The following is a 21,380-nucleotide window of genomic DNA, read 5'->3' on the forward strand; positions in this document are numbered from 1 at the left end:
AAGTAGATTCCACTAGGAGGGACTCGTGGGGCAATTGAGGCTTATCAAATCCTGGGATTGGAATAACCCGGTAAAAACTATCCAATTTATGAGGGGCTCCAGGGACCGTGAGGGGAGCTTCCCAGTTTTTATAGAAAGTTTCCCGTAAGATGTCGTGGACGGGCAACTTCAGAAATTCTTTGGGAGGTTGCTCAAAGTCTAGGGCATCGAGGAAACCCTGAGACTTTTTAGAGTAGGACTCTAAGGGAATGGAAAGAGCTGCTGACATCTCCCTAAGGAATTTGGAGAAAGAGGATTGCTCTGGTTTGGAGACGGTATCGGTCATGGAGGGTTCTTCGTCAGTTGACGAAGCGTCCTCCTCGGTACCGTGAGGGGAGTCTTCCCACAAATCTGGGTCCCTAACGTCGGGGTGCGTACGTTTGGACATCGGTGTGGAGGGCTCGGCATGGCGGGTCTTTGAAAGAGATTTGCCTGAGCGCACCGAGGCGGTACCGGGTGAGGAAGACCGATGTCGTTCCTGGGACCGGACAGGGTCGGCAGCATCACGGGTATGTACTGTAGGTGTTTCTGCCAAGAGCACCGGCATGGAAGTATTAATCGGTACCGAGGGGGTCGACACCGATGGGACAGTGTGAGGCTCGGACCGGTCCCATACCGGAAGGTGCGGTGCCAGCAACGCCGGCAACAGTTGTTGGAGCTGTTGTTGCAGCTGCTCCTGTAACTGTGTTTGGAGTATGGCCACGATGCGGTCGTCCAAGGGAGGCACCGGTACCGCTTTTTTCTTCTTCGGTACCATAGGTGCCGCTCTACGCTCCGGCGATGAGGAGGCCGATGATGAGGCACTCACCGAGATCGGAGCGGAGCGTTTGCGGGGCCGGTGCGGTGCCGGGAGGGCCGGTGTCGCAACCGTGGCAGGAGGGCGCTCAAGGGAAGTGGGAGGCTTCTTAGCCGGCTTACCTGGGCCCAACGACCCCGAGGAAGGGTCCGGGGGTGTCGATGTCGTCGGTGCCGACTTTTATGGTGCCGTCGACGTCGCAGCCGGTTCCATGGCAGATCCGGTACCAAACAAAATATTTTGCTGGATCTGCCGATTTTTCAAAGTACGCTTTTTAAGCGTAGCACAGCGGGTGCAGGTGTCAGCCCGATGCTCTGGACCCAAGCACTGGAGGCACCAATTGTGTGGGTCGGTGAGGGAGATCGGGCGTGCACACCGCTGGCACTTCTTAAAACCCGGTTGAGGGGGCATGAATGGAAACACGGCCTCCGCAAAATCGAACCCGGAGGCCTGTATGGTGGCAACAGGCCCCGCCGGGGCCGGCCTGAAAAAATAAGGAAAACTTGATGAGTTTTTTTTTTTTTTTGAAAACAAAAATAAAGGGAATCCGATAAGAAAAAAGGAAAGAAAGTGAAAAAATACGTGAGCGGGAAGGCAAAAATTAGTTTTTCAACGGCCGTTGAAAACACATGCGTCTTCTTCGCTCCGCGGAAACGAAGAAACTGGGGACCACGCTCTCCTCCGTTGGGCGGGAAGGCACTCGCGCATGTGCAGTGCGGCCAACTAGAACTTTCTAGTTAAAAAGGTCCGTACCGGGGCTCCGTCGGTGACGTCACCCATGTGTTAAGAATATGCTGCCTGCTTGTCCTGGGATAAATTGCTTACAGTTCCCTCCCTTCGAGTAATAGGTACAAAAGGCATGATATTTTTTCTGGGGTGGCCCCACAACTTTGGAATATCCTCCCAGCCCCCGTAAAAGAGGAGGAGTAATCTTGACCATTTCAAGGGCCTACTTAAGAGCCATTTATTCAAAGAAGCTTTCAACATTTAACTTTTTTCTCTTATCACTTCAAAATTCTCTAAAGAAACAAGTAGCAATGTTCCCCTTCCTCTTGCTTGTTCCTTATTTGGTTCTCCTTCCTATACAATTTGTAGTTTCATGTAAGACTGGTATTAGTTGTCAACTATTAGTACGTCACTTATTTGATGTTTTTAAAATTATTTTAATTGTCCTGTTATTGGCGTTGTATTTTTTGTTTTTATTTGTTCTCCCCAATATATATTTTAAGCTGTATCTAGCTTAAAAATTGGATAAGCGACTGAATCAAATTTTAATAAAAACTTGAAATCGTGTTCGAGTCTCAAGCTCAGTTTTGCTTCTCAGTTTAGCAGGGTTACCAGTGCTACAAATGCAGTATTCTTTGTTCATGACTGCATGTAAGAGATGTGGAATACAGGATTGTACCAGACTATAGTCATATGCCTTAACTGACTGAGTTGGTACATTAAGCTCCATCTTCTGGCGGAGTTCAAATCCAGGCTAAAATCCGACATTAAGACTGCTTTTAACCCTTAACTTTGACCTGCCTGTCACTCCCTCTGTAATTCCCTAACACAACTGTCCTGTAGTCTGTCCGATTAGATTGAAAGCTCTGTTGAGCAGGGACTGTCTCTTACATGGTCCCGCTCCTGGCACTCTCACACCAACCTCTCTTCTCTCATACTTATATAATTCCACTGGAGTTCCGTTCCTTCCCTAACCATGTAAACCGTGTCGAGCTCCATCTGCGGAGATGATGCGGTATATAAACCCAAGATTTAGATTAGATTAGATTAGATTACTATGTGCATCTGGCAGCACTATTTTAAAAAAATGATTAGAAGTGTCTTTGAAAATTGACAGCTTACACAGTCATACATTTACCAGCTGCTGGTAAATTTATAACTCCTTTTGAAAAACAAGTGCTATATTTAAGGTTTGGACAAGTTCTTGGAGGAAGAGTCCATAGTTTGCTATTGAGACAGACATGGGGGAAGTCACTGCTTGTCCTGGGATCACTAGCATGGAGTGTTGCTACTATTTGTATTTCTGCATGGTGACCTGGATTGACCGTTGTGAAAAACAGGATACTGGGCCAGATAGACCATTGGTCTGACCCAGTATGGCTATTCTTACATTCTTAACATGCTCCAGCTCTCTCACCTGAGGTTCAGTAAAAGTGGAGACAAAGTTGGTACATCCCCCGGCAAAAATTCTTTTTATGTGAATTCTCTCTTGATCTGTGGAAATGAAGATTGTGTCAGTTAAATCAAAGGTCTCCCAACAATACTTTTCAAATCAAAACAGGCTGCTAAAGTTACTAATCAATATTAACATCCATAAAAAAAATTCCTCCCAGAATGTATACAGCACCAGGCTTCCTTCTTGAACCCTATAAATTTAGTTCCTAAGATGCAGTGGCGTGCGATGGGGGCTTTCAGAGGATTCAGTGAATTCTCAGCTCTAGAGCCCTACTGTTTTTGTTTGCTTATTTTTTGCTTGATGCAGTTTGATTTGTTGGAGTAGGCAGCCTGCTCAACCAGTCAAACTGCATCAAACAAAAAGTAAACAAAAAAAACAAAAAACAAACAACAACTCAGGTCTCTTGGGCTAGGGATTCTCCAAACCTCCTTAAGGCCCCAACAGTATTGATCTGAATTTGATTGGCTGAGCAGCATCTGCCTGTTTTACCTGCTCAACCAATTCAAATTCAGATCAGTGCCATCAGGGCCTTTTTTTTTTTAGGTTCAAGAAAATTTTATTGGTTTTAGAAAGCATAACAATACAGAAAGAGAGCTTCCAATGAAGCACAGGTTAAGCCAGATGAAGACACCCATCATGTATATCTAATTACAAATTAGAGGTGGTAGTAACAGAAAATATAAAAGCAGAAAACATTATAACAATCATCAATGTATGCAAATCATAAATAAGTATGGAAACGAAATGTACAAACAACTAAGAGGAATGAGGAAAGTATGTCGAGAAAGAAAAGGGTATTATACATTCAATGCAATCAGTACAAGTAGGTATGTTATAGTGTTAGCAGATATTGATATGCCAATATAATATGATAAAGAAGACAAAATAAACACACATGTCAACCAGAAAACTATAAGTAAAGATCTGGATGTTGGTCAAGGGTCTAAGTGCTGAAATTTGCCAAAATCGACCAAGTTTTGTCAAACGTTGTTATCGAGTTATGGCCTTTAAGGGGTGGGGCCGAATCCCCAGGAGGTCCTGATCACACGCACTGCTAAGATGATAATTCTATAAGGAGGGCCTACATTTAGGCACGTAAAATATTCTAACTTGGAACTGAGATGGATAACCTGGACATACAGGCCTCACTTGTTTATGCTGGACACTACAGACCTATATTTTCCCATAGCCAGGCCCAGCCTGTACCTTGCTGTCTGTGAACACATGTATCCTTTGAAATGCTAACCCAGCTGGCCTTTGTGCTGCAAAGTTCCTGTCTCCATTCCCTGCTGGGAGGATATTTCTCCAAGGTTCTGCTGAACTGTTATCAGTGCTGTATGACTTCATATGCCAGGTACCCTGGAAAGCCATAAAACATTTATAACGAGCAAGGATCCCTGCAGGATGATGTGGGTGTATCGAGATGAGAGAACTTGGTACCAAAACATTTGCTCCCTGTCTCTGAACCAAGTTATGGGAACAAAGCAGCTGGATTGTTGAAAGGTCACCTTTGCCAACTTTCAGCATACAAGGACGCCATCCTGAAGATGCACAGAATTGTAAAACCACTAATCAACATCTGCAAGGTGATAAGGATCTCAGCGCTGGAGGAAGAAAGTTCACTAAGAATTCTTTGTTTCTGCAAGGGCCCCTCTCGTGGGGGGGGAGTGAGAGAGGCGTGGACTGAGAGGAGGAATAGTTAGGTATACATTTTTGTACCAATAGGGAGTCACATGACCAGAATTCGGGGATGGGTTTTTTGGAACAAAGGAAAAATTTTTCTGTATAAAAAAACATGTGCATCACAGATAGGGCCAGAGAGATTCACTTACTTATGCTACGAGGAACTGCTAGCCCCCTGCTAAGCATATGGGTGCAAGTTCTTCTCTACATTGCATATTCTGAACTGACAATATATTTTTCTGCTATGCCTTTGCTGCTGTAATTTTGTAAGTTTTCATACTAACAATAAACAAATATTGTCTGTTTTTGGAACATACAATGCCGTCTCGTAGTCATTCCAATGAGGTAAACAAAGCAGCCTTTACTTCAGAACTAAGGAAGTGCCATTCCCCTTTGCAACATAACATGCCAAAATGTGCCTCTATTTTAGGTGCAACACCACCAGCCACAGAGCTGGTGTAAATGATTGTGCCTAAACATGAGTAGATGATAGGATTTTTATAATTTATGCACATAAATGTGCAGCCTGTCTACAATCCACCTAAACTTTGACCATGTGACTGTCCATCTGCAAGTTATGCACCATCTCATTTAGGCACCATTTTACAAGCTAGTGTGTAGCCAGAATATTAGCTGCTTCTCATATAGGTGCGCACATATTTAGTACTCATAGGATACTCGCTCATTCTTGGCAACCTCCTTACAGAATTACCTCCCAAGTCCAGCCACTAGGTGTCACTACTGTTTGACAGCTGAAATGCTCTCCTTCAGAGGTTATTGAGAATGCTGCCCCTGCTGCCAGTCCAGTGAATGATAAGACAGACTCCGAGAGCCAAGGGATTTGCTGAACAGGATGAAGTGAAAGTGTAATATAACATGCTGTTTCCTACAGTCAGTAGGATATAATTGGATCTTAGGGCTTGGGGTAGAGTGGGTAGAGATGAGGGAACTGTGTGTGTATGGAGGGGAGCAATAGGTTTTTGCTAGCCGATGAGGGGCCATAAAAGTCAAGGTGCCTTATCTTCCATAATGTTATTCAACTTCTTTGGTATTTTCTTATCTTTAAATTTTGTAAAATCTTTTGGCGAGCTGGATTCAAGGATTGTTTTTCATGTAATGTTATATGTTAAAGACTGAAAATATAAGATGATGGCTTCATGAATATGTTAATTTAACTAATGCGTTTATACTTGTAGGTTTCAGTGAGAATGACAATGCCCTTTTTTCTCTTACAGCCTTTTCTTGAACATATTGATGCTCTGCCTCCTGTTAACTCTAAGACCCCCTGGAGCTGCAACTAGGCTTCCGAATTTAAACTTCATTTCTACAGCCAATGCTTTGGAAGTGGGACTGGAAGTGGAACAGAACAGTTTATTGGAGAGTATAGACAGGATCTGCCTTCCACATACGTCAAATACCCTTTTAAATTTAATACCAATTTGGAATGTTTCAAAGCAGCAGAAATAGTACACAAACACCACATAAATGGAAAGGTTCACAATAGTAAACAAACATTTACAAAAGCCCACTATTCAGGCACTGTTTGCCTTGTGGAGGTTGGAGGTTTAAGCCCCAGTGACTTAAAGCCTATTAAGTATTCTCCAGCACATAATTGACTTGTTTATAACTTATATGGATAGTACTCAGAGCCGGATTCTCTAATATCACTGGTAAAATACAACAGGTCACTGTAGCTGCCGTAAATCTAATGATGCAAAAAAGACAAGTTAAAAGGGGTACATTCCGTACAAACATAAGGAAGTTCTTCTTCACCCAGAGTGGTAGAAAACTGGAACGCTCTTCCGGAGGTTGCTATAGGGGAAAACACCCTCCAGGGATTCAAGACAAAGTTGGACAAGTTCCTGCTGAACCAGAATGTACGCAGGTAAGGCTAGACTCAGTTAGGGCACTGGTCTTTGACCTAAAGGCCGCCACAGGAGCGGACTGCTGGGCACAATGGACCACTGGTCTGACCCAGCAGCGGCAATTCTTATGTTCTTATCCTCAAAGAACCGTGCATACAACTGAGGTTCATGGAAGTTCACCAAATTTATATGAAATCAGTTGCTGGTGGTAGTGATCGGCACATGCGCAGAATAGTCCGCGGAAAGAGGCATGGGTGGTTAAGAGGGGTGGAGAATTACCAGCAATGCTATGTCGTGTCAATCATAGACATGCCAGCACTAGGCAAGGGAGGTATAATCACCTGCTTGTATAAGACACGCTTCTAATACATGTGCTCATGAGCCACAGCCAGAAACCTGCGCCCAAGATGCGCTTTTCACAGTACTGGCAGCCCCAGACAGCTGATCATTTTTGGCCGATGCTTTGTTTGGAGAATCAACCAGCTCGTTTTAATATTAATGAGCCCATTTTATTACCATTTTAATAGTAATGACCTCATTGTATTACAATTGCGTGGCAGTGTCGTAGGCTGCTAGGAAGCTCGGAAAAGACTACAGAGATCTTTTCTGATAATTGGGAGGTAAAATACTGGCAAGCTAAACCTGCTGGAACTGGTTTAGCGACTATCATTAAATCTTGCCGTCAGTCATTTAAATCTCTAACTGACCCAATGCTATCCATATAATTGTGGACTAGGCTAGGGTCAAGGGCAGCCCTAAAAATTTTCCAGATAGCAGTGATAGTTCCTTAGAGCAGTAGTGAATATTAGTACTGAATATTTCTTTATAAAAAGGCAGACTCTGCACTGACCAGTTCTGAAGACAGGAAAAGGTACTCTGCCAAATCTGCCTGGGTCAATTTCATCTTATGTGATGCAAAAGTAATGCTATACAAGTTAGAGATAGCATGATTGGCCCCAATGTCTGATGAGCTGCAGCTGATCCTTCCACACCGGGTGCCTTCTGCATGTTGGAGAGCCTCTATCCGAGCCCACGCAGCCGAGTGCCGTCTCACCTGCATGTTCTGTATGATCATGCACAACGTCAATTGTGCAGGTGGGATGGCACTCGGCTATGTGGGCTCAGATAGAGGCTCTCCAACATGCGGAAGACACCCAGCGTGGAAGGCTGGCCAGCGGACGGAAGACAAATCCCCCTTAAGCAGCGCTTCCTGCAGCTGTAAGTGCTCGTTTATCGGGGCAGTGCTCGGTGTGCGAGACAAAAAGTTTGCCGAGTGTTTTGCTCGTCTTGCAAAACACGTTACTCACAAACTGAGGTTCCACTGTACTTTATTACTTGGAGAGTAATGTTGGCGATATTTGCCATGAATAAAGCAAAGACACCAGACATGCTAAACACAACAAACTCATAGTATTGCGACAGCCTTAAGAAACTTGCCAGTGTAAATCAGTGAACTTTCCTACCATTAGCCGTCACGAGGCTGCTGATGTCAAAGACGTGTGCTTGCTGCTCTGGCAATAATTGGGTTTCATCACATGCTGCAACATGGTCAAAGTGTCTACGGCCAACAGAAACCATCCGACCCGAGGTGAAAACAAAAGCAAGGGTGTGGTAGCTGGAAGGGGAAGAACATAAGCCAAAAAAACAAACATACATGGTCAAAACTTATGATCTGTAGCCTATATACAACAGCAAAGATATCACAGCAGTCATTTTAGCTGAGGAAGATGGCATATAGGTAGGAATGAGTGATGCTTGCTTCTGCCCCCCAACTCTCCACAGGACTATATGGAAGGCCCTGAGGGAGGGGGCGGCAGCTGTAGTGCTGGGATGAGCGTAACCACACCCCCCCCAGAGTGGAAGTCCTGCCCTACCTTATCCGCTATCGTAGTCATAAATCAAGCAGATACCTCAGGCAGTACTTCACTGAGGAATATGAGCACAAGTAAATAGAGAAAAGGGAATAGGGACTCAGTGAATAATTTTTATAATAAAATAAATCCAATTTAAATTTAAGAATCTTTATATACATTTTCCTTTTTAGTAACCCAAACTGGATCCAGCTTACAAATCTAACAGCTTTACAATATCAGATAAGCATAAATAGATTTACCTAATCCATCTCGTTCTTTTAAGAATTTGATTCTTTGTGGTCTCATTTTATCTTACAGATGTTCCAGGCGTTTCTGTATTGGATTTTATTCAAAACAGATGCAGGTAAGCATGCAATTTTCTCTTTTTCGTTGGGATCTGTTGGGTACCAGCACTCTTCTTGATAGACGATAGATTCAGTTGTTGTTAAAGACAACTCAGCAGAACACTTGGACACGCCATCTACTGCCTAACAAACTCAAAGGGGCAAAACCTTCTCTCTTTCCTAGAGCTTATAATTATTAACAAACTACCCGCAAAAAAGAACGTATAATTTAGTTGCCCTGAACTTAAACCCACCCACATTCAGGAAAAATAGTACAACCTTTTATTACTTTCAATCACTGGACTGTAGCCAGCAAAAAGCGCAGATTCCAAGGTTAAACAAAGATAAGCCTCGGTAATTACCGGTATACTGACAGGGAGTTTTAACTGTAAAAACAGTCAAATGAATCTCAACTGTCAAACTCCTGGAAAACACGCTTAAAAATACCATGAAATTTATTAGATATCTCTAATTAGACCCTCTAACAGGTCCAACCAAAAGAAACCAAACCAAAGAAAAAATATAATCAGTGGTTTCTCACACACCTTTTGAAGGTAAATAGATAGTAGTCGGCAATCTATTGTTTTCCAAACTTGAATTAAAATACACACCTGAGTGACAAAACTTGACTATACCATACCCCCAAAAACAAATCAGGATAACTAGGGTAAACACTATGGTACACAAAGTTAGAACCACCCCAAGCCAAAACAATTACACAGAGTCACAAAACTCTGCAGACCCAATAAAACAAGTTAAACACTTTTTTTTTAAGTCTCAATAAAAACAAATTCTCATCAGTCAGTCACTCTACAACAACCTTCCCAACTGTCCACTGACAGTTCAGAATCCTCATAAGTGCTGCTGACTTCTGCACAAGGAGCACACCCCTGTTGCAGAAGTCAACAGCTTCCAGTTCCAAAACCTGCTAGTACCAAACCAAAATTAAACCAACATACAATAAAAAATTTTAAAACACACCTTAGACGACTTCTTTATACCTTTAAAAACTTAATTTTCTTTTCTCTTGTTCCCCGTAGCAACCTCCACAAACCTGAATTGGGCTCTGGCCACGGGTCTGAGCAGGAGCTGTCACCATGGTGACACCCAAAGCTCCTGGTTCACACAAGCCATCCCGCACTAAGGCTCTCTAGAGTCTTTCCCCAGTCTCCTCAGGTGCCTGCCAGCTTTCACCAAAGCTCTGGAACTTAAAATAGCTTTTCTTCGGGCCTATTAGGCCCAACTGGCATCCCCAGGCTCGTCACTGCATATGTGCTATTGTCACAGTGATCCTGCTCCTGGCCGCACCTCAGCACAGCTCACCGCGTTTACATGGGCCCACCAACCAAGACCCGAAATGGCCTGTGGTCTTCTACCAGTGACCCCCAACTGCCCCTCATCTACTTAGGCTTTTCCTAACATGGCCCGGAGCGGACGTGAAAATACCCAGATTCCCTCAGGTAAATTTCAATTTAATTTTTTAATCTTGGTTACAGGAGAAAGGAAGTGGTAGCTCTTTTGGAAGAGAAAGAAGGGAAGAAGAGAAATACTTGAATATAAACCCTTGGCTTATAGTTAATATTTCCACCGCTCACCTCCCTTTTTAGGGGAAAATGATTTCTATTTACGAGTATATTTGAGTATACGCAGTAACTATAAAGTTTCAATTCCTGTAATTCAAGCCCTCCATATTCTCATCATCTTTCTAAAGGTCGATTCTTTGCTGGGGTGCCAAGAAGAAAGCCTTAAGAAACTGAAATAAGTCATCATGTGTGTCTCCAAAACTAAATTGCAAACAATGATGTTTCCAGTGTTATACATGCAGTAACTGAGCACATTTCATATGTAAAAGATGATATATTTACAGTCAAACAAGCTGTGGCTTATACTTACCTTCCACAAGCTATCTGTGAAACATGGCCATTTATCCCATCGATCTTCTGAGGGCCTGCTGACTGACTTGTAGGACTGTGTCCCAGCTGTCCATGAGTATTATCTCCAAATGTGAACACACTTCCATCCTGTAGAATGGATCACAGCTAATGTCAAAATCACATTCAAAAAGCTCCACAATGACTCACTCAGTTTGAGACAAGTTTCTTATATGCTGGCTGCAAGCCCAAAAGCAATCAAAGCAATAAATGAAGACTCAAAACAAGCTTCACAAAGCCTCTCTCAGTCTCACTAATAAATGAACGTGGCCAGAATTTTTGAAAAACTTAAAAGGTTTAAATAACTCAAGGCAGACAGATATGAATTAAGTCAAAATGCTTACCCTTGTGAGCACAGCACTATGCTCATCTCCACAGCTGATGTAAATCCCGCCAAGGTTTTGAAGAGCAGCCACTAAATAGGGCTTAAGCTGTCCTGCTGAAGACATACAAATGAAAGAGCCTTCACAATCCCTCCTCCTTTTTCACAAAATTCTCTCTGGCTAGACACAGATCCATTAAAATTGGGCAAGTGAAATTTCCAGTGAGGAAACAGAAGCCCTCACAACCACCCTTGCATACTGTGTTCAATTCTGGTCACAATCTCTCAAATAAGTTGTAGTGGAATTAGAAAATGTTCAAAGAAAAACAATAAAATGATAAAGGGAATGGAATTCCTCTCATATGAGAAAAAGATTAGGGTTCTTCAGCTTGAAAAAACAGATGGCTGAGAGGGGAATATGATTGATGTTTACAAAATCCTCAGTGGTGTAGAATGGGTAAAAGTGAATCCATTATTTACTCTTTCAAAAAAAAAAAATAAAAAATGTACAGAGACTAGGGGATATAATGAAATTACATGGAAATATTTTCAAAACAGGAAAGATGGATTTACATGCTGGACACGGTTGAACCGGGGGGGGGGGGAGGGGAGGGGGGTTGTCTAAATCAAGAAATTGAATGGGGATCTTTGGTGTAGGGCTCTGATTCGCTGCAAGTTATTGTGACATCATCCTGGGGGGAGGTACTTTTAAGGGAGGAAGTACATGCAGCGGCCATCTTATCCAAAAAAAATTTCTATGTGGATCGGAATGGTGCAGAATAAGTGGTGAAGGGGTAAGCGCCTGTTTTTAAATGTATAATTAGACGTTGGCTCCTAAATAAATTAAGTTATAAGAGTTTAAGAGTTAAATATTTTATATGTTTCGTAGGGGACCTTTTGAAGCAGCCTGTCGGCGAAACATGTCGGATATGACAGGTCCTTTTCCCGAAGAGATAAAATATCAAGAAAAAGAATATAATAAGATAAGTTTTAACCAATTTTTATAATGGTTAAGTTATTGATATTAAGCACTTTAATAAGTTTGAGATATAATGAAGCACTTTAAAAAAAACCAAAAAATTGTGAAACATTGAGTAGGGGCTAGTGAAGAAGCCATAGCCAGTGAGAAGAATTCTGGCAACCAAGCAAACACAAAAAATTGTGTGGTGACCAAATGGCATGTCTGAAGCCCTGATAGTTTGATTAAAGCAATTTATTAAGAAGAGAGAGCGGCATTGAGAGATATAGTTGTGGTATTATGAATGGTTTACCAATGCCAGAGTATTGACTGAGATTATAATGTGTGAAGTGCTTATTACACATGCACAATATCTGACCATTAGAAAAAGAGGGAAACCCACCCCCCCAAAAAACCCCACCCCCAGCTGTGACAGCCCTCACAGATGAGCCGGCACCAGAAACCGGCCCCTCCCTCCCCCCGCAAAAGACAAAGAGGAATGTGCACTTCCTTCTACCATGCTGACCCCCACCTCCCCCGCACAAGAAAAAATAGGAGAGATGCCTACTCTCACTCCAGGCACCCCCCCAAACATCCCCTACCTTACACCTTCCTCCCCCCCAAAAAAAAAAGGCAGGAGGGATGCCCACTCTTTCCTATCACCAGAGGTTCTCCAAAACCCCCCCTTTAAGAAAGTTGGGGCGGAAGGGAAACTCAGTCCATCCCGCTCTTAGGCCTGTTCTGGATTACAAGGTCTATCAGGGGGATCACATCCTGCAATATCCTTTAGAGAGAGTATGGCTAGGGATACTCCTTAATAGGGTTACCAGACGTCTGGATTTATCTGGACATGTCCTCTTTTTAGAAGACTCCTTAGCACATATATAGCATCTCTATACAAGAGTGCTCAATTTCACAATTTATGGACACCCAGAAAGTATCCCTCTAGCACATCAAAGGCATCTGTCAATATCAATATAACTTGCATGAATTCTTTAAAACTAACACCTCTCTGAACCATTTTCATGTTCTTATGAACGTCATATTGGATAGCATGCTGCTTTTTGCATACACAAGAGGGTTTTTTGTTGTATTTTTTTAAACATGCACACAAAAAAAAACTGTCACTTTAAAAAAGTTGTTATAAAACAAACAAACAACCAAGTTACCTTTTTGGCCAACATGATTGAATCCCAACTGGCCTGCATTATTGCGACCCCAACCAAACACGGCTCCTGACAGAGACAGAGCTAAGCTGTGTGCCCCTCCTGCTGCGACCTGAGCCAGGGGGATTCCTTCCAGTGATGTCACTCGCTGAGGACTAGCCTGAGAGCTAAATCCTTTACCCAGGCCCAACTGTCCATTCTTGTTCTGGCCCCATGAGTAAAGTCTTCCATCTGAGCCACAAAAAAAAAAAAAAAAAGGAGGGGGAGAAGGGAAATCAATAAATCAGGACTCCGTTCTGTCAAATGCCACTGTTAAAAGCACTTTTCTTAACAGCGACTGAAGGGGATGTTTACTCTATTTAGCCATAAGATATTGTACACCGTATTATATATATATATATAAAATTTTAAGTCATCCCTTTAGGTCAACAGCTGTCCACAGCAGTATATCCTTATCAGGATATCTAAAAGGAAACGCATGAGAAGTTATTATATATTAGCAATACATCCTCTATACCTTCCTTGTGGATATCCTTAAAAAACTCAACTGGCTGTGGGCTCCACAAGACTGGTTTAGGAAGTACTGTCTTACATCTTGAACCTACTTAATATTGCCATTGAATAAATGATGGAATATTCCATTAGGCATGCAGTAAGTCACTTACTGTTATAGGTGGGTAGAAAAAAACAATATGAAAGAAATCTGCTGTTCAGGTCACTTATCAAGGAAAGGAAGGATTTAGAGTTTATGCTTCTTAATGAGTTTAAATGTTAAATCCTATGTATAAAAAAACCCCAAAAACCTAAAAAAAAAAAAAAAAAAAAAAAAGATGGGAGGGAAGGGGATAAATTTAATTTGATAAGATTAATTGTATAATTAATAGAAAGTGATATATCTATGTTAAAATGTTAATACCAATGTTGATGTACTTGATGTAAATTATACAATGAATAAAGAATTATTAAAAAAAAAACACAAAAATTCCAATATAACAAAAATGTATTTATATACCGCAACACCTCAAAGTTCTAAGCGGTTTATAGGATAAAAAAGAGGACTGAAAATCATAGTGAAATACAAGTATCAAACTTCCAAAATTTTACAAATAAATAGATTTTTTTAAATTTCCTAAAGACCTGATAAGATGACTACCCTCTCTCCCCCCCCCCCCCCCGTTTTTTTACAAAGCCGCGCTAGTGGCTGTCGCTGCAGTAAGTGCCCTGAAGCCTATATAGATTTAAAGAGCTTCAGGTCTTTTGCTGCACAGCAGCCGCTAACGTGACTTAAAAAAAAAAAAAAAAGGGGGGTGGTTAAATCTTTATCCCAAGTAGAAGCCTAAAATGACAATTGTCGTTGAAAATATATTTTTTATATATACAACCTTTAGCAGTTGGAAAGACAATAAGCAAGGGCACGCTGTGATAGTTTAGAATTCACAAATATAAAATAATCCACAAGATAACTAGGTGCTAGACCATGTGACACCTTATAACATACATCCAAATTTAAATATCACTTTTGCCTCAACTGGAAGCCAGTGTAGTTTATGATAAGGTGTCACATGGTCTGTCTTCTTCAGACTGACTATCATGTCATGACAGTATATAAGAACTGTTATTACATGGAAAGGTTCAGCAGTGATTGCAGGACAAACATTAAGCCTTACAAGAGAAGCCACACCACTACAATATTGTACAAGCAGCAGAATTGTCTGTGTAAACAAAAGCATAGGGCAAGTTGCAGACAATCCATGCAGAATTATGGATCATTTTATTTCACCTTACACAGGAGAGATGTGAACATAAGAACTTACCAAAACAAAGGAAAAAACCAAGGTCCAACTGTCTGCAGTGAAAGACAATCCAGAACAAACAAACCAAAAAAAAACTGCAGACTTGGTACACGATGCAGGCAGACTTTATTATGACAAATGAATTTTTGATTAAAAACCTTTTACCAGGTAAGGGACCCAACACGGTCCGTGTTTCGGACAAACCTTCGTCAGGGGTCCACTTTTGATAAAAAGGAAAATTATCAAAAGAAAAAAGCCTTGGATAAATAGCTATCGATAGGTGACACGCTGAAAAAACCGCCAGAGAGCTATTTATCCAAGGCTTTTTTCTTTTGATAATTTTCCTTTTTATCAAAAGTGGACCCCTGACGAAGGTTTGTCCGAAACACGGACCGTGTTGGGTCCCTTACCTGGTAAAAGGTTTTTAATCAAAAATTCATTTGTCATAATAAAGTCTGCCTGCATCGTGTACCAAGTCTGCAGTTTTTTTTGGTTTGTTTGTTCAACATAAAAACTTAAGCATTGCCTCTGCCGGGTCAGACCAGGAGTCCATCGTGCCCAGCAGTCCGCTCCCGCGGCGGCCCCCCAGGTCCATGACCTGTAAGTGATCCTTTACCGAAATTGTGTATTCCCTATTCATTTAGTGTCCTGTATAGTTACCCTCTATCTGTATCCTTCAATCCTCTTCACCTTCAGGAAGTCATCCAATCCCTTTTTGAAACCCAATATTGTACTCTGTCCTATCACCTCTTCTGGGAGCGCATTCCAGGTGTCCACACCCTCTGAGTGAAGAACTTCTTCCTAGCATTCGTTTTGAAACTGTCTCCTTTCAATTTTTCTGAATGCCCTCTTGTTTTTGTTGTCCCCGCTAGTCTGAAGAATCTGTCTCTATCCACCTTCTCTATGCCTTTCATGATTTTATAAGTCTCTATCATGTCCCCTCTAAGTCTCCGCTTTTCCAGGGTAAAGAGCCCCAGCTTCTCCAGTCTTTCAGCATATGAAAGGTTTTCCATGCCCTTTATCATCCTAGTCGCTTTTCTCTGGACCCTCTCGAGTATTACCATATCCTTCTTAAGGTATGGCGACCAATATTGGACGCAGTACTCCAGATGCGGGTGCACCATCGCTCGATACAGTGGTAGGATAACTTCCTTCGTTCTGGTAGCGATACCCTTTTTGATAATGCCCAACATTCTGTTCGCCTTCTTTGAAGCCGCTGCATATTGCGCCGCCAGCTTCATTGTTTTGTCCACCAATACCCCCAAGTCTTTTGCTAGGTTGCCTTCCCCCAGTACCCTCCCTCCCATCGTATAGCTGTACATCGGGATCCCTTTCCCTATATGCAAGACTTTACATTTCTCAACATTGAAGCTCATCTGCCATCTTTCTGCCCACTCGCTCAGTTTGTTCAGGTCTCTTTGTAGATCTTTGCATTCCTCAACAGTTCTGACCCTATTGGAGAGTTTTGTGTCGTCTGCGAATTTTATAACTTCGCATTTCGTCCCTGTTTCCAGGTCATTTATGAATATATTGAACAGCAGCAGTCCCAACACTGACCCCTGTGGGACACCACTTGTGACCCCTTTCCAGTCAGAGTAGTGTCCCTTTACTCCTACCCTCTGTTTCCTGTCCGCCAGCAAATTCCTGATCCATCTGTGCACGTCCCCTACCACCCCGTGGCTCCACAGTTTTCTTAGTAGGCGCTCATGAAGGCTTTTTGGAAATCCAGATATACGATGTCTATGTGATTTTCTTAGTGAATATTTGGCTCATTGGCAATCCGCAGAACACTGCTTACCTGAGTGAATTCATTCTAGGGCTTACAAGAGACCTATCTTGTAAAAGCACTGTTTGGGCAGGTCACGTAAAAGGAAGTTAATGCATTCTTTTGAAGGAATTTCAGGCCTCAAGTGAAGAGGAGGTTCAGTAACATAAGTAAATATCTTAACCATCAGGATTTACCGCTTAAAAGTAATAATGATTATTACCTTTCAGAAGAGCAATGGAATGGTAATGACCACATGCCACTTGTATTACTTTCACATTGAAAATACCATCTATTTTCCTGTAAGTAAGAACATATGAAAAAATATTTAACTTTATGGTAAAATGTAAACAAAAGCAGTTCTATTTGAGAAAATATTACAATTGGGAGAAAGCAGCTGTCTAGACCAGTGTTCTTCAACCACTGGTCCATGGACCAGTGCCGGTCCACAGAAATTTCCTACCGGTCCACAGGGCTGGCATGTGCGTCAGGCCCAAAACAGTGTTCTTATCTTCGGGCCGGCTCCCTCTTCCTCACTGACTCAGTGCACAAAGCCACAAACAGCAGCTCCTACACACGTCCTGCGCCTGAACTGAAAGCCTTCTCTCTGATGTCGCAACATCAGAGGGAAGGCTTCCAGATGGCCCACGACTTAGCTCAGTGTACTTCGCCGATCTGCAGACCGATGCCAATCCACAAAATAATTATTTTATATCTGCCGGTCCATAGGTGTAAAAAGGTTGAAGAACACTGGTCTAGACACCGGATTAATTAAGCAGATATCCTGATTCCCGTCACTCAAAGTCACAATATTAGCAAGTGAGTTACACTGTCGATCCACAAAAAGCTGGAAAATTTTAGGCCACTTTTCCTCTGTTGTTGAATATCTAAATCACAATAAGTATTGCTAACTGCGGCTCTGTGGGATTTGGACTACCTATAGGTTGAATATACTGCTGCAGGATTGGGAGTAAGGGGGAGTGAAATTAGGCATCAAATTTGTGTAGTAAGATAAGAAAGTGGTATGATTTGTTAAATTGTTTATTATATTTATTTTTCAACAAAGGATTTAGCAAAAAGCTGGGAAAATTTAAAATAGGAGTATACTTTGGACAGTGGCGAGTGGCAACCACCCCATTGCTCTAGTACTAGCAATAGCAAAGAAAAGAAAACTGGCATAGGGCCAGTGACCCAGTGCATACTGTGCTCATGAGTCCAACAGTGACCCCACCCTTCATACAAGCTTCCTTGTAACAGGAAAGCTATATAGGAAGAGGAGAGGGAGGGTGAGACATGTACTGTACTATAAATAATCTTACTACTGGTACAAGAAGAATGCCAAGACTAATTGGCTGTCAGGGTGACAGGCTGCTGACCCTCACTAGCTATTCCCCTTCCCTCCCCCCTGTCCCCCCCCCCCCCCACACACACACACAGAGTACTGCTGGGACTACGTTGACACAAGTTATACCATTGAGCACCCCCAAAAAATTAGAGCCAGGCAAATAAAGTTTGCCCTACTCATCCACACCCAGCCCCCACTGCTGCTTCTCCAGACTAGTGTCCATCATGACCAACCACCAATGGTTCATCACAGATGCTAGAGCGATCCGGGTGTTGGAACAGATATTTTCAAACTGCAACAAACTGAATGCGGATTTCAACAACTTTTTCTCCAGACTTAACAGCAACAAAACAAATAAGCCATTATTGGCCTGCTCCATTTATCCTCATGGCTGCTGGACCCACCTCCCTACAACAACTTCCAGTTCCTGGGTAGAGCTGGTAGCTGCGAGGATGGACGGAGGGGCCTCATCTTTGTTTTGCCACCATTGCTGTTAGTCTGAAGAAGTAGCAGTGGTGGCAGTCAGGGGTAGCTAGATACAGAAGGGGCGAGGAGGAAGAGCCTCGAAACAAGAGGAAGCAGATATTCCAAATGGAAAGAGAGGGGAGGACAGACGTTGAATTAGGAGGTGTTAGGATGGGATAGAAGTGCTAAGACTGAGGGGAAGAAAGGAAGGAGAGAAATGCTGAGCATCTTGATGCAGAGGGGGTGTTCAGAGGTAAGGAATGATGCTTGACACTGTGGTGGTGGGGGACCACTGTGGGAGAGTACAAAAGGGAAATGCTGAGGGTAGTCTTCTCTTTTTAAATATAAAAGTCTACACTTGGGAGACCCTCAAACATATATTAACTTGCTTACTCCAAGTAAACTAACCTTCTAACCAATTTTATTTTTTCTTCCGAGCCTCAGCGGCACCACTCCACCGCTCAATAATCTTTCATAGTGGCAAGCTTTACGTATCAAATAGTCACTAGCTTCATCTTGTTTTATATTTAACTTAATTTAGTTTGTACTTTTAAATTTTTATTTATTTATTTTTTTTTATGTTTAAATATATTTATTCATTTTCAACTTGCATAGAAACATCCATGGCAAAAAATAACAAAATACTTAAATTTGAGCACAAATACAATCCCACCCCCCATTCCCCCCGAATAGAAACAGAAACATAATAATCCCCGAGCACAGGGAGCAAAGCAAAACGCAAATTACAGGTTCAAGCATCTACTCCAGGCCATAGGTGTAAGAGTTAACCAAAAGCATTCTCAGATCAAAGTGAATCGTTGACCCGGCCCAGTGTCGAGATCAGTAAAATGTCTACGTTCCAAGGAGGCATGTATGATCAAAGTTCTCCATTGACTAAGTAAGAGCGTCATTGGCCAGCCACTGTGTCTAAATTACTTTTTTTCCAAGCAACATGGCTCGTGGAAATTGAGTACCTTTGTTTTCGTGTTTGATCTAGGGAAGCCTTTCCTAAGGTTGAACCATACAACCATACTATGTTATGGTCGCTGGAGGCTAGCGTATCTCCTGAGACCTCTGAGACGCTTTCCCCGTTGGCGAGTACCAGGTCGAGGATCGCCTGGGCCCTAGTGGGCTCCGTTACCATTTGTTTGAGACGTGCTCCCTTTATGGAGGTTAAGAGCCTCCTGCTACCGTTGGTTGTCGCTGAAAATGAGTTCCAGTCTGCATCAGGCATATTGAAGTCCCCTAACAGTACAGCTTCTCCTCGTAGAGTGATATTCTCTATGTCTTCAATTAATTCTGCGTCCATGTCTTCCAGTTGTCTTGGGGGTCTGTATACCACACCTATATACAGGCATTTTTCTCTGCCTCTTGCCAGGTTTACCCAGAGGGACTCCCCGGTGTACTTGACATCTGTGATCCTGGTGGTTTTGATGTCCTCTTTAATGTATAGAGCTACCCCCCCTCCTAACCTGCCCTCTCTGTCCTGACGAAGTAGATTGTAGCCTGGTATAGCCATATCCCACCCATGTGAGTCCGTGAACCAAGTTTCAGATATTGCCACCACATCTAGGTCGGCATTCCTTATTTCAGCCTCCAATTCTAGAATTTTGTTACCTAAACTGTGTGCATTGACATACATGGCCCTCCATATCTTGTGTTTGCTAAGTCCCTGTGAGGCGTATCCTACCCGAGTCGGTGTGACTCCTAAAGAACTGTTTGCAATGTGGGTACTTACCTTGGACATGGAAGCGGAGTTTCGACTCACCTTATCAGGATAATTCCTTTCTGCACTAATATGTGAATGGGTACCCTCCCCCGACTTACCTAGTTTAAAGCCCTGTGAAGCAGGCGGGCTAGTTGGTGTCTGAAGACGTTCTTACCCCTACTGGTCAGATGGAGTCTGTCTGGTCCCTGAAGTCCTTGTAGCGCTTCCCCATGGTTTAGGAATCCGAAGTTCATATCCCGGCACCATCCCTGTAGCCACTCGTTCATCCTCAGGATACGTTCATCTCTGGCTCTTCCCTGCCTCTAACTGAGAGGATCGATGAGAAAACCACCTGCGCTCCTGTCCGCTTCAGCCTCTCATCCAGTGCTCTAAAGTCTCTGCTGATGGTCTCCAGTGTGTTCCTGGCAGTGTCGTTGGTTCCTATGTGGACAAGAAGCATAGGAAAGTGGTCTCAGGACACGAGTAGTCTATCCAGATTGGCGGTGACATCTCGTATCCTGGCTCCAGGCAGACAGCAGACCTCCCTAGATTGCATATCCGGTCTGCAAATTGGTCCCTCGGTGCCCCTCAGCATGGAATCCCCGATGACTATTACTCTGCACTTCTTTGGGGGGAGCCGGTCAGTTGTACCTGGAGATGGAGCTGTGTGTTGGGCCTGCTCCTGTTTCTCATCGGCAGTTCTTTCCTGAAGAATCTGGAATCTGTTCCGCAGGGTGAGTTGAGGGGTTGATGTATCGCCTGGATAAGAGAAGAAACAACCTGCTTCGCAGAACCCTTACACGTCAGCCATGACTTTTCAAAAGCTAGGTTGCAATACCAAAGTAGTACGAATAACCATGTTGATCGGACCCTAGGTGAGCAAATCCGGAGATACCAGGAAACTCAACAGTCCGGCTGCCGAAAGACTCATCTGATCCTCATAGCAAGGATGGCGCAGCCAATCTAGAGATTCTACAAATACTGTGCCCTGAAAGCGATCTTGAGATGGCAAATCCAAGCCATCATCAGCCAGGGGAAAACACTGAAAAAAGAGAAACCAGAGGTGAGAAAGAAGCCATGCTGCTACCCCTTCTGACTCCCACTCCCTGTGTCCGCCGAAGAAGCTAGGAAGCTTAGAATTTTGAGACGAGGTCATGAGGTCTAG

At 42.9% G+C, this 21,380-nt stretch overlaps 1 protein-coding gene across 2 annotated transcripts in view; it reads right to left on the reverse strand.

Moving 5' to 3' along the window:
* Window positions 1-21,380, reverse strand: part of LOC117367044 (probable E3 ubiquitin-protein ligase HERC6) — a 139,247-nt gene that overhangs the window by 101,716 nt on the left and 16,151 nt on the right. The window contains exons 3-8 of one of the 2 annotated variants that reach the window (XM_033959258.1): window positions 16,921-16,997; window positions 13,143-13,370; window positions 11,038-11,129; window positions 10,656-10,783; window positions 8,029-8,180; window positions 2,979-3,055 (exon numbers count right to left, since the gene is read on the reverse strand). In XM_033959258.1, the coding sequence (XP_033815149.1) occupies window positions 2,979-3,055; window positions 8,029-8,180; window positions 10,656-10,783; window positions 11,038-11,129; window positions 13,143-13,370; window positions 16,921-16,997 (754 nt within the window). Of the gene's footprint in view, window positions 1-2,978; window positions 3,056-8,028; window positions 8,181-10,655; window positions 10,784-11,037; window positions 11,133-13,142; window positions 13,371-16,920; window positions 16,998-21,380 lie in introns of both variants that reach the window. The other variant, XM_033959251.1, reaches the window with a different exon arrangement.

This window comes from Geotrypetes seraphini, chromosome 1 (assembly GCF_902459505.1).
Source record: "Geotrypetes seraphini chromosome 1, aGeoSer1.1, whole genome shotgun sequence".
NCBI lineage: Eukaryota > Metazoa > Chordata > Amphibia > Gymnophiona > Dermophiidae > Geotrypetes > Geotrypetes seraphini.